The sequence below is a fragment of the Sinocyclocheilus rhinocerous genome, unplaced genomic scaffold (assembly GCF_001515625.1).
Source record: "Sinocyclocheilus rhinocerous isolate Xijiao unplaced genomic scaffold, SAMN03320098_v1.1 scaffold189, whole genome shotgun sequence".
Taxonomy (NCBI): domain Eukaryota; kingdom Metazoa; phylum Chordata; class Actinopteri; order Cypriniformes; family Cyprinidae; genus Sinocyclocheilus; species Sinocyclocheilus rhinocerous.
The window spans coordinates 1,706,556-1,719,642 of record NW_015667354.1 but is presented as its reverse complement, the minus strand read 5'-3'; the positions used below and the strand labels follow the sequence as shown (position 1 = coordinate 1,719,642).

Genomic DNA, 13,087 nt, shown 5'->3' with positions numbered 1-13,087 from the left:
TTTGTCTTGTTTTCAAGTTAAAATAGCTAAACATCCTTAAAATACTATTTTAAGATTATTTTAACTGAAACAATTTATTACATTTTATACTGGAAAACAAGACAAACATACTGAATAAATAATTTTTGCATTGTGTCTGATAGGTCAAACATACAAAATAACGTTTTTTTATGGAAAAAAAGACATTACACTTGATAAACTGCACTGTAATAAGTCGATTTCTTAACCAGCCTCTTTGTTGTTGTTGTTTTTTTTCCAGAGGAAAAAAATCTTTAAAATAAGACACATTTACTTGTAGTTTTTTCTTCTTCTTTTTAAAATCATAAGCCTAACAAGTGGTGTTTAAACTTAAAATGTTTATTGTGACGAGAGGGGCGGGGCCGAGAGCCGTGGGAACGGAGCGAGGCCGGTGGAGTAATTGCTCAGTCGTCCGCGAGGGGCTGCCGCTTTACTTTCATTTTGTGTTTGTTTATTTTATTAAAGTCTTTAAATGTTAGCCGGTTCCCGCCTCCTCCTTCCCGTGACTACGAACTTTGCTACATTTATGTTCGAATGGGGTAAGAAAAACTAATTCAGTTCAATTCACACATTCTCTTAAAACAAATATAATATAAAATACAATACAATACAATAATCTATGTAAGCTTGTTTGCACCATGGGATAAAAAAGGTAATTGCTTGCATTTGCAAATTTATATCTCACAATTCTTATTTTTATAGATATAAAACAATCTAAATTGTGACAGAAGTCGCAATTACCTTTTTTATTTTTTAATCCTAATTTTAAATACAATTGATTAAAATTGTATTTAAAAGTCCATTAAAATTTTAGCATCAAAAATTTCTGCAATTTTTACATTGTGTCTCAAGTGTCAAACTCAGAATTTGCTTGTTTAAAAAACTGTTGTTTAAAGGGGTCATATGATGCGATTTCAATTTTTCCTTTCTCTTTGGAGTGTTACAAGCTCTTGGTGCATAAAGAAGATCTGTAAAGTATTTGGCCAATCACAACGCACTGGATAGCTGGCTAATCAGAGCACACCTCGCTTTTCAGACCGATTAGTTTTGTAAAAATCGACGCGTTTCAGAAAGGCGGGGCGTAGAGGAGAAACAATAACGTACAGTATGTGGAAAATAATGTGTTTTTTGAACTTTAAACCGCATAAACACATTTCATTACACCAAATACACAAAATAATGTTCTTTTTAGCAGCATCATATGACCCCTTTAACAGCAATGTGGTTGTGCACTGAACACTTGACACCCATTTCTGAAAATAATACTAATTACATCAATCAAACACTAGCCATTAAATGATAAAACCATTTTCCATGGCCTCGACTTCCTAGAGGCGGCAGATAACCAGTTAGTGTGACAACTGTCTTCCCCTTCCTCCTCTTATCATCTGCAGTTTGATTAGCATGAGCTATAGGAACAATAAGAACAAATTCCAGAATGCCTATTTCATTCTGATTTATTTTGATATAACATAAACGCTCTCTTTTTTTCCCCTCCAAAGCTGCCGTGAGTGTGAGGCAGATGGGCACAGGCTCTGGCAGTAATTTTGCTTGGCCACTCATGCGTGTGGTTGGGGTTCGGGGAGGCGGTGGCTTCTCTGCAGGTACGTAAGAACTCGGGTTGTAATTTACAGCTCTGATTATGGTGCTTTAGCTGCCAGGAGACCACTGCAAGCCTCCGTCAACCATAAAACTCATTGTGTGTGTGCCTAATGGGGGGAGCCTGTCACCCTCCATCAAACATACCCTCTGGTGTGTGCGAGGCGTTACTCATCGATATCGCGCCAATGTGTTCTCATTTATTCAGGTGCGCTTTACTACTGCGCTGAATATGCTGAGCTGGTAGTTCCTCCATCATATACCTCTCATATAAATGCCAGGTTGGAGGGAGGGGAGATGAAACGTGACAGGTTGTCTTTACACAGGCCGATAAGAACTCATTGCTCAAAGACAAGTGTATTAGAGATGAGAACGACACAGGAGGACGAGAGAAACAATGATGAAAGAGGCTATGATGAAATACCATATAAAGCAAAAGGAGGGATCAAGAAAAGTGCAGAAAAATGGTGAGAAAAGACTGTAACATTGTAGATTTATAAGCCGCTACCTCAAAGGACTCCTCATGGCAACCTATCCTGGTCTCTTTACTGCGGTGAAACATCAGAAATCATAAGCGTTTTGCTTGTGAATGTTTCTTAAGTGTCTAGTTGTCAACTTCCTCTGTTGAATATTCTGTGCTTAGTGGGTGCCAATCACTTACGATGGGCACCTTTTGCCAGGGCTGATTTGGTTTGCATCACTTTATGAAATAGCAGTGTTATATCTAATACAGAAAAGGCAAGTTTTCACTTCATTCGGTTTTGTTTTTTATGCTATAAAGAATGCAGATACAGCATTGGAATATGTTATTATATATTGGAATATTTTGCTGAGCGGTCGCTTCAGTTCTCTTCAGTGCCAGAAAGTGACAACAGCAATGATCTCTGGTCTTTTTTTTTTTTACAGTGGAATAATAAACTAAAATGCAAAGATATGTATTCCTGTTGCTGGTGCAGTATAAGCCTAATGCAATTATGGCTCTGTTTATTATGGTCTTGAACTCCTCATACTCAAATCTAAATCATATTTGGTTTTGAACTGCTGATCCATGCATTTATCCACTAATCTACAAAATCCCAGGAACAACAGTGGCAGATGTAGGGATGAAGATATCAAATTAAACATGCCAGCTCATTTGAGCTCTTGAAACGGGCAGCAAAAATGACTGTTCAGCTTATAAACATGAACCTATGATGGTCAAAAATCAGCCACTGAATAATTCATATTCATTGGCTAAGTATTCTCCATTTCTGGTCATCTGTGCACCTACACTAACATTAAAAAGTTTGGTGTCAATATGATTTGTAGAGTTATTTATTTATTTAATGTAAATGTATACTTTTATTAAGCAATGACACATTAAATTGATTAAAAGTGACAGTAAAAACATTTATAGTGTAACTTTTTAAAATTTTAATTTTTCAATTCCTCAAAGAATTCTGAAAAATGTACCATGGTTTTCACAAAAATATTAAGCAGCACAAGATAATAAATGTTTATTGAGCAGCAAATCAGCATATCAGAATGATTTCTGAAGGATCATGTGACTCTGAAGACTGGAGTAATTCAGCTTTGCATCACAGGAATAAATTACATTTTAAAATATATTAAAAAAGAAAACCTTTATTTTAAATTGAAATGATATTTCACAATATTGCTGTTTTTTTAACTGTATTTTTTGGTCAAATTTTAAAACCTTCAGTTTACTAACTGTCCCTAACTCTTTTTATAATAAAGTGACACTCGTACTATGGCCTTTTGTTCTGTTGTACCTTCATTATGCCGTTCCAGTTGTCACCAGTAGAGACCTGGAAGAGGGTGAGGAACGCCATGCCGAAGTTCTCAAAGGTGGCGTGCCGACTCATGCCCTCACATGGATAGTCCTCGTTGCACACTGCAGGGAACAGACAGAGCCATAGAGAGAGTTTGTATTGTTGAATACTATGCTTTGTGAATGTTTGTTATCACCTAAAAGTTTTGTCTCAACGGTACCTATGCAGTCATGCCAAATTCAGCTTTGAATTCAGAAGAATTGAACAGACAGAAAACCAGTGAGGTAGAGAGAGAGAAAGGGTTTGGAATGAAAATAAGCATCAGAAGGAGTAAAAGATGAGTAGTATGTGTTTACCCAGCTCTCCAAACAATTCCACCCCCAGTGCAGCATAAATGAAGAACAGCAGCATGAAGAGGAGGCCAAGGTTCCCCACCTGAAAGACACCAATCAAGACTGAAACCAGCGCACATGCACTCAATCCTTGACACAAAATACAGGCAAGCATGCCGTGATATATTTACACTGAATCATTTAGCAGACGCTTTTAACCATGCAAATAACAATTAAAAGCCAATGGCGGTACCACAATTTGAATTGAGCTAAAGCTAGTGGGCAAAATGTTGTAGTTTTGGACTAAATCTCTCTAATCTTAAATTGTTAAATGGGGCTGCCCTGTATTCAGTGCAAAATTAATTTTCTTTTCTTTTCTATAGTTTAAAGAAGATGGATCACATTTCCAAGTAAAACACCTTTACCCTCACATTAACCCCACAGTGCCTTAATAAAAAAGACATTACCCCTCGTTTTATGTTTAAACCTTACTAAATTTTCTTATATGATATTTATGCTTAAAACAAGAACCAAAAAAATCTCATTATTTTATGCAGTTTTGCTTCTCGTATATATATTTCATGTTATAACAATGTTTATACATTTTTCTCTAAAAAAGAAAGGGGAAAAATGATTAAGAACATTATTTTTGCAGTGTTTCTAAGATTACTAAGATGAAGTTTCTAAGATGAAGACATTACCCTGAGGTTTAATACAGATGGAAAAGGTGTCTGGAACAGACGTAACAATAACAAAAAGCAATGTAATGTACATTTTAATGTCTCTGCCCCTGCAATTTGCGTCTCTCAGTAGACACAGTCTGTATCTGTTCCCCTGCAGCAAAATGAAGCAGAACAAATTTGTGATTTAACAAAAAGCTCATAAATGATGGATGGAACCAGCGGTAATGTCAGAGGTACAGCTCTGGGAACAGAATTAACTCTCTTAATGGAGCAAATGAACAGTGTCCTCATGTGGCCAGAGCAAGGCTCACCACGCTAACGCTAACACACTAGCCTGTCAACAACATGTGTCTGGGAGTTCAGGGTGTGTCCACTACAGCACAGGCATCTCAAAACAACACAAAACAAAGAGATGAGATAAAACCGAAGGCGACAAAGAATATGGCACAGGCGCTAACAGCTGGCCTAAAGTGCTAGTAATTAAGAAAACAGTGTGAGGGAGCTATAAACGTGCAAAATGGTGAATAAAACAATCAGCTTAGATCGCATTAATGTAATTTGTATAGTTACACGGATGCGGTTGGTCGTGTCGTTTTATGCAGCGTGCCAGCGGGTTTGATAAAACAACAGCTGAGCTTTATTACCATTTAATGCTAAGTAATGGCCTATCAAACCTACAAACCAATGCTACAAAATGACAAAGACATACAGGCTTCAAGATGTTAGGGGAAACATTATGACTTAACAGAACCAGGCTGTGTATAAAAGCTGCAATACTGCATCATTTTTTTTGTTCCTAAAGTGAGCCTCTCTGGCAAATCTACAATGAGCCTATGATGGTATGATCGGAAGTGTTTTACAAGCCTGTGATGCACAAAATAATGGTCAGCTTACAAAATACTATAGTACAGTGATGGTCTCAAGATGGTAAATTCACACTGTTTGGTATACTGTGGTACTGAATGATTACTATATTCATGTAACACAGGCTCTTCAAGGTCCTCGAAAGAATACCATGTTACTATGTCTAAAAAAAGTTTCATTCTATTATTGTCATTATTAATACTTTTATTCAGCAAGGAAACAATGAATTGATCAAGTGACAGTAAAGACTTTCGTCAATTACTTTCAAGTAAATACTGTTCTTTTGAACTTTCTATTCAAAGATTCATGAAAAAAAGGATCACATATCAACTGTTTTAATAAGAAATGTTTCTTAAGCAGCAAATCAGCTTATTAGAATGTTTTCTGAAAGATTGTGTGACACTGAAGATTGGAGTAATGATTGGTGAAAATTCGGCGCAGAAATAAATGACATTTAAAAAAATATATTAAATTAGAAAAGTGTTATTTTTAATTATAATAATATTACACAATATTACTTTTACTGTGTTGTTGAATGAAAAAAAATGCAGCCTTGGTGAGCATAAGAGACTTCTTTAAAAAAAAATCTTACAGAACCCAGACTTTTGAACAGTAGTGTACATCTCTGGCTTAAGGTATGTCTACTGCAAAACTGCATCTATTATTAATTTGTCATTTTTAAACACCATATCAGCAGCAAGGCTATCTTCATGGTGAGAATAAAGTAAAATGGACAAAAAAACTGTTACGATGAATCACTTGTATTCCTTATTTGTAAGTTGCTATGGATTAAAGCGTTTGCTAAATGTTTTTTAAATAAACCAGTTAAGCATATCTCTGAGTAAAAATATTGTCTATTTATATTAAAAACTGCAGTCCTGTAAAATGTTTATGCAAAACTAAATCTATACGAGGACCATAAGAAGGTTAAATAATATAGGCTAAACTATAAAAGCCAATCTGAAGCCTACAGGGAATGAACAGTATCTGTAAGAGAGTTGTAAAGGAAATGCACAGGAGTTTCTGGAAGGATGTACTAAATAAGAACTGTGTGTGGTGGGACTGAGTGCCTGAGTGGCTCTTTAATCAGCTGCAGTGTTAATTACCTCACAGATGCCATGGGGATAAGACATTGGGCCCAGCAGTAATGAACAAGGGATCGATACCCACAGAGGAGTGACACTTTACTCCACCCTGGAGATGTCTAGCCAGCACTCTGTGACCACTTAGACAGCAACAGCGTTCTGTGTGTTTGATTATGAAAGCGTTTGGATTGCTTTATGAAGCATGTGTGTGTGTGTGTGAACCGCTTTCTTTTCACATTACCTGTCATCTTTCTTCAAACTATTCCTCAAACTTATATGGGCGATTAAAATTATGGATCTCGCTACACTAGAGTTTCAACTTCTTCTTTAGGAGAGCTTTTATTTGACTCATTCCTTTTTCATGTCTTTTTATTTGATTTTATCAGAGAAGGAAAAGGTCAGGGCTAAAATTAAACCCTCACACTGCCGCCGGCTCCCCCCCGTACAGATGTAGAGTGATGGCACACTGACTCAGTGATGGCTGTGGACAACAGCAGGATTAAATACCAGATTAAACTCTAGACAAACAGATCAATCCTCAATAATGCAGCACCACTGACCTGTGCAAAATACCATTTTGGTAAGATGGAGTCGATATTTCTAAGGCTCGTATTGGGTAATGAGGCGAACGTAAGAGTCATTGGCTATTAGGGGCTTATCAACACACGGGCCACTGATCAGGTGTTAGAGGCAAATGGGGAGGAGAAAATGAGAGATTTGGGGAGACCAATTGAATTTGGCACTGGAGTTGAGTATTAAAGCAACTTTTCGTAACAATATTCTGTACATGAAGGGAGCTCATTTGTATTTCAGGCTGGCTGGTTGATTAAAAGATTAAACAGTGCACTGAGAAGGGAAATAAAGCCTTTTGATCTGATCTGGCGGACACTGCAGACAAAATAAATAGATTTTTGTCATTTATTAGGATAACTGATTAAAAAATTGATTGGCGGATATGCTAAAACACATTTGGCTGTGGTGCTCATGTGGGGGATCAAATTCAAATCTGGCTCGCAACATTTCCCAGGCTCATTCCTTCTCTCACTCCCCATCATTTCCTGTTCCTTTGCTACTTGCCACTCAATAAAAGTGAAAAAGGGCTAAAAATAAATAAAAGAAAGATAAAAGTCAGGAGAATAATGGCTGTGGTGTGTGACAATAAGCACTCGCGGAGATTACGGCAGAATGGATGTGTGGCAGGGGCAATTCTAGGATTTCAGTCTTATCTGAACAAGACCTGATGTGGGTTACAGAAATATTTCTTGCTTCAAGAACAAGAGGTTCAACTTGCTCCACTGATATTCAAATAAACCAATCATACTGCATGTATTATATATATATCGCTAGAAGTATATCAGTTTTCACTGACTATAGTAAAGGACTACTTATTCTTTTTATATATATATATATATATATATATATATAAAATTATATATAAATAAAACATTTAAAATAAATTAAACATATAGAAAGATACCATTATTTTTATTTTTGGCCCTGTGTGTTAATTACCGTAATAATATAGTAAATTATATATATGATTTGCTGCATATATATATATTACTAGCATCATGTTCCATGAATTGCAATATAACAAAGAGTGAAAAATTTAAGGGGGTCTGAATACTTTCCGTACCCACTGTATATATATTACTAGCATCTTTATTTTTATGTGATATTTCATAATTTCATAAACTACATAAACTGAAAAATCTAGATAAGCTAGTTGGCCTCACTAATCGAAAAGTTGGTTGTGGGATGACTGGTCGACCATCATGACCCATTGTTGCTGATGAGACAATTCAGAGTAAAAAAAAAAACAACCCTTATGTATCTTACTGAAGTCTCTGTTTTCGGCAAGCATGAGGAAAGTTAGTTTAATTACATATTTTAAGGGGTCTGACAGTTTAATTATGTATTTAGGGGTGCTGAAACGTCCAGCAGCAGCTATGATGAGTGCTGTTAGCCAGTGGTCAGTGTCTGTGTTTGTATAACTAACCACGTGCGATGCGCAGGACCCTCATGATGCGTATGATGGTGGGGTTGATGGGCAAAGCAGCACTGATCTCGATCTCCTCCAACGTGATTCCCATGACTGACAGCAGCACTATAGCCAAATCCAGCTGGTTCCACCTGCACACATTCACAAGGGACAGATTTGCTCAGTTATGCAAAAATTCAACTTTCATGCACTCTGAATCCAACTTTTCCCTCTAGTTTCATTCCACTCTGGTCATTTATTCCTCCAGAGAGGTGGCTTTAAAGAAATTAACATTTGAAGCTCGGTCTGGTCAAACAGGCGGCTTGGGACCTGAATTGTTGCTGGGGACCACTTAATAAGACACAATTAGGGAGAATTAAGGACCCACTCCAGCATAGGTGACCTCATTCACTAATGCAGGACGAGGGACGGCTCGTTTTTACACTACAGCACAAATCACAGTCGCCCACATCTGCAGTGCTGGAACCAGCCGCGGCACACCTGTCTGTGCACACACCTCTGCCATCCAGCTCGTAATTGTGACCTAGTTAAGAGGCACGGAAAACTACGACAATAAATAATGGCTTGTTGAAAAGCTTTCTGGTGTCAGACCCGAATATGCGTGAATAAAAAAAGACAAAGTGCACTGCGGTCTGAGCCTGTTGCCATCCAGCTCGTAATTGTGACCTAGTTAAGAGGCACGGAAAACTACGACAATAAATAATGGCTTGTTGAAAGCTTTCTGGTGTCAGACCCGAATATGCGTGAATAAAAAAAGACAAAGTGCACTGCGGTCTGAGCCTGTTTTTTTTTTTTACTCTTTTAAATGGGTCAATACCATATATTCTAATAAAGCTACAAAATGCCAGGACATTTACACCCTGTGCTTGCTCAATGCAGCTTGATACATGTCACTATTAGTTTATGACAAGCCAGAGGAACCGCTCTTGTAGGCAGCCTAATGATAAGTAGGAGTTCTATTAGGGAAACAAACACAGGAGAGAGATTTCATTAAACCCTTGAGACAAATAACCACGTTCGCGCTCGCTCTTCACTGTAGTCTGCTGCGCTTTGTTGTATTAACATCACACAGGGCTAATTTCATTTCCATCTGCGCCGTGAATGCAACAGCAGATGCAACGTTTTGCCAATAACACACCCTCTAGTGACTCTAGAGAACAAACTAAGAGGATTCGGTCAGGTGGAATCAAGATCGAATGAATTCATTAAATCAATTAGCGATCGGAGGAGAGGAAACGTGAGGAGATGAAAGGTGAGAAGGGGAATGAACTGAATACCTGTCTTTGAAGAAACGTCGGAAGCCAAATGCAATGAGCTTCAGGACAGCCTCCAGCACAAAGGTGCTGGTGAAGAAATAATTACAGTACTTGAGTGTGATCTCCAGAGACTGGGGGGGAAGGAAACATACAGACGGAGAGGAAGCCAGAGAGACAGAGGAAGAGAACAAGAGAGGTGTGAGTGATTAAAAGACTTTCGCCTCGGGTTCATAAAGTCAGCCAAACCAGTCATTTTTACATTAGCAATATAACAATATCAAGTATTCTACGAATGTTCAGGTAAAGCTTAATATATTGAGACAAGCTGCATGCATTCATCAGACTCTAAGTGTTTTTAGAGCAGTTTCTCAAATTCATGGACCCCCAGGATGTCAAATCGCCAGAGGGACAGTGGGAAACTTCTGAATTATGAACAAAAAGGTTTCACAGAATACACGGATGCAAAGTGATATAAAGCCAAATCAGCAATGATGGCTGTAAGGATAAATGTGACCCTGGAGCACAAAACCAGTCTCAATTTCGAAAAATTGACCCTTATGACTGGTTTTGTGGTCCAGGGTCACAAATATATACATACAGTCATGTGAAAAAGAAAGGACACCCTATTGATTTGCATGGTTTTCCGTATCAGAACATAATAAAAAAAATAATCTGGTCCTTGTAAGGTCTTAAAATCTTAGAGAAGCAATTGTTGCTGTCATCAATCTGGGAAGGGTAATATGGCCATTTGCAAACAATTTGAAGTCCATCATTCCACAGTGAAGAAGATTATTCACAAGTGGAAGACATTCAAGATCAATCTTCCCAGTAGTGGATTTCCCAGAAGATTCACCCCATGGTCAGACCATAAAACTCTGACAAATTGCAGACAACCCAAGAGCTACACCTCAGACTCTACAGGCCTCAGTTAACATGTGAAATGATAAAGTTTGTGACACTACAATTAGAAAAGGACCAGACACGTATGGCATGTTCGGGGTTGTCCAAAGTGGAGATGTTTGACCATAATGCACAGCGCCACATTTGGTGAAAGCCAAAAGAGCTTATCAGCACAAACACCTCATACCAAAAGTCAAGCATGCTGGTGGATGGCTGATGATTTTGGGCTTGTTTTGTGGCCACAGGACCTGGGCACCTCACAGTCATGAACTCCTCTATATACCAAAGTATTCCAGAGTCAAATGTGAAAACATCCGTCCGACTTAGCTTTAGCTTGGCCAAAATTGGGTCATGCAACAGGACAATGATCCAAGCACACCAGCAAATCTACAACAGAACGGCTGAAAAGAAAAGAATCAAGGTGTTGGAATAGCCCAGTCAAAGTCCAGACCACATCCTGACTGAAATGCTGTGGTGAGAGCTGTGCATAAACAAATGCCCAAACCTCAATAAACTGGATCAACGTTGTAAAGAAGAGTGGGACAAAAATCTTCCAGAACAATGTGAGAGACTGATAAAGTCATACAGAAAATTATTACTTCAAGTCATTGCTGCTAAAAGTGGATCTACAGGTAATTGAATCATAGGGTGTCCTTATAGTTTGTCACCCATGACTTTCATTATTGGCTTTATTTTTGCTAAATAAATAATAAGACTGTATGATATGTCATTTGCTGTTCATCTGAGATTTTATTTTCCTGCTAAGGGCCAGATGATTTTTTTATTATGTCCTCATACAGAAATCCATGGAATTCAATAGGGTGTCCTTTCTTTTTCACATGACTGTATATATATATATATATATACACACACACACACACACACACTACTGTTCAAAAGTTTGGGGTCAGTAAGAATTCTTTTTTAAAGAAATTTCTACTTTAAATTAGCAAGGATGAATTAAATTGATCGAAAGTGACAGTAAAGATGTAAAATTTTTGATTAGATTTCAAATAAATATTGTTCTTTTGAACTATTCATCAAAGAATCCTAAAAAAAGTGTCACAGTTTCCACAAAAAAATATTAAGCAGCACGGCTGTTTTCAGCACTGTAATAAGAAATGTTTTTGATCACCACACTGTAAAAAAAAAAAAACTCGTAAAAAAAATGGTAAATGACTGGCAGCTTTGGCTGCCAAACAAAAACCGTAAAATTAAAGTAAAATATCTTAATTGAAATAAAGTGCAAAAACAATAATTTTACAGAAATTTTCATTAAAGGTTTTACAGAAAAAAAGTTATTTTACAAATTTTTCCTTGTTTCAATTATAATATTTTACTTGAATTTTACGGTTTTTGTTTGGCAGCCGTAGCTGCCAGTCATTTACCATTTTTTTATGGGACGTTTTTACAGTGCATGTTTCTTACCAACCCTTTTCTTACCAAACCTATACTATACAGAAGTCAAACTGACTTATTGTTGAGAGTTGGGACCTTGGTTCAAAAAAGTTTGAGAAACCCTGTTTTAGAGAATGAAGTCTACATTTTATCTTACATGAGGCTGGCTGTAGTGCTCCAGTGACATAGTCACAACGTTTACACAGATGATGAAGGTGATGAAGATGTCCAGGTAGTGACTGGTGCACAGGGTGTGGATCATCAGTCGCACGTGACTGTAACTGGCATAGTAGGGCAACTTCTGGGCCTCTGAGTGAAACAAACAGATCAGTTCAGAATGAGCACCTTTTGACAACAAATATATAAAGCTGAAGTGTGTAAAGTCAACAAATAGAATTCAAACAGGTTTCATTAACACTACAATGACACTCAAACACAGTCCCTTCCCCAAACTCAGTCCACTGGTTCAGCCAATGTTGCTACGCTGTGAGGCTCAAACAAAAAGATAAATGTTTTGATAGCGCTACAGAGCCACACTCTTCACACTTTTCAGAATCAGAATCAGAATCAGAAAGAGCTTTATTGCCAAGTGTGTTCACACAAACAAGGAATTTGTCTTGGTGTTAGGAGCTTCTGGTACAGAAAATACAAACAAAGTGCAGACATACATAAAATGAGAGAATAGACAATAAATTATAAATAACAATAGTAATACAAATATACAGAAAAAGCAAAAATGTCCATAGACAGAACTGTGAATGTGCATATGTGCTATTTACAGATGAAGGTTTAATGAGTTATTTACAGATGTGCAGTACTGAGGTGTGTTATGTGTTGTTCAGGTGCGATATGGCCTGGGGGAAAAACTGTTCTAGTGTCTGGCTATTTTGGTGCACAGCGCTCTGTAGCACCGGCCAGAGGGCAACAGTTCAAAGAGAGAGTGGGCTGGGTGTGAGGGGTCCAGAGTGATTTTCTTAGCCCTTTTCCTCCCTCTGGAGATGTAAAGTTCTTGAACGTTGGGTAAAGGGGCACCAATAATCCTCTCGGCAGTCCTGACTGTCCGTTGTAGTCTTCTGATGTCTGTTTTGGTAGCTGAACCAAACCAAACAGTTATAGATGAACACGGGGCAGACTCAATGATGGCGGAGTAGAACTGTTTCAGCAGCTCCTGTGGCAGG

General features: G+C 37.7%; 1 protein-coding gene across 1 annotated transcript in view; it reads right to left on the bottom strand.

Annotated features, from left to right (window-relative positions):
• Positions 1–13,087, bottom strand: part of cacna1ia (calcium voltage-gated channel subunit alpha1 Ia) — a 102,375-nt gene that overhangs the window by 12,607 nt on the left and 76,681 nt on the right. Inside the window, exons 25-30 of the mRNA XM_016545628.1 lie at positions 12,067–12,218; positions 9,633–9,742; positions 8,353–8,486; positions 6,776–6,834; positions 3,746–3,824; positions 3,390–3,511 (exon numbers count right to left, since the gene is read on the bottom strand). Of these exons, the coding sequence (XP_016401114.1) occupies positions 3,390–3,511; positions 3,746–3,824; positions 6,776–6,834; positions 8,353–8,486; positions 9,633–9,742; positions 12,067–12,218 (656 nt within the window). The remainder of the gene's footprint in view (positions 1–3,389; positions 3,512–3,745; positions 3,825–6,775; positions 6,835–8,352; positions 8,487–9,632; positions 9,743–12,066; positions 12,219–13,087) is intronic.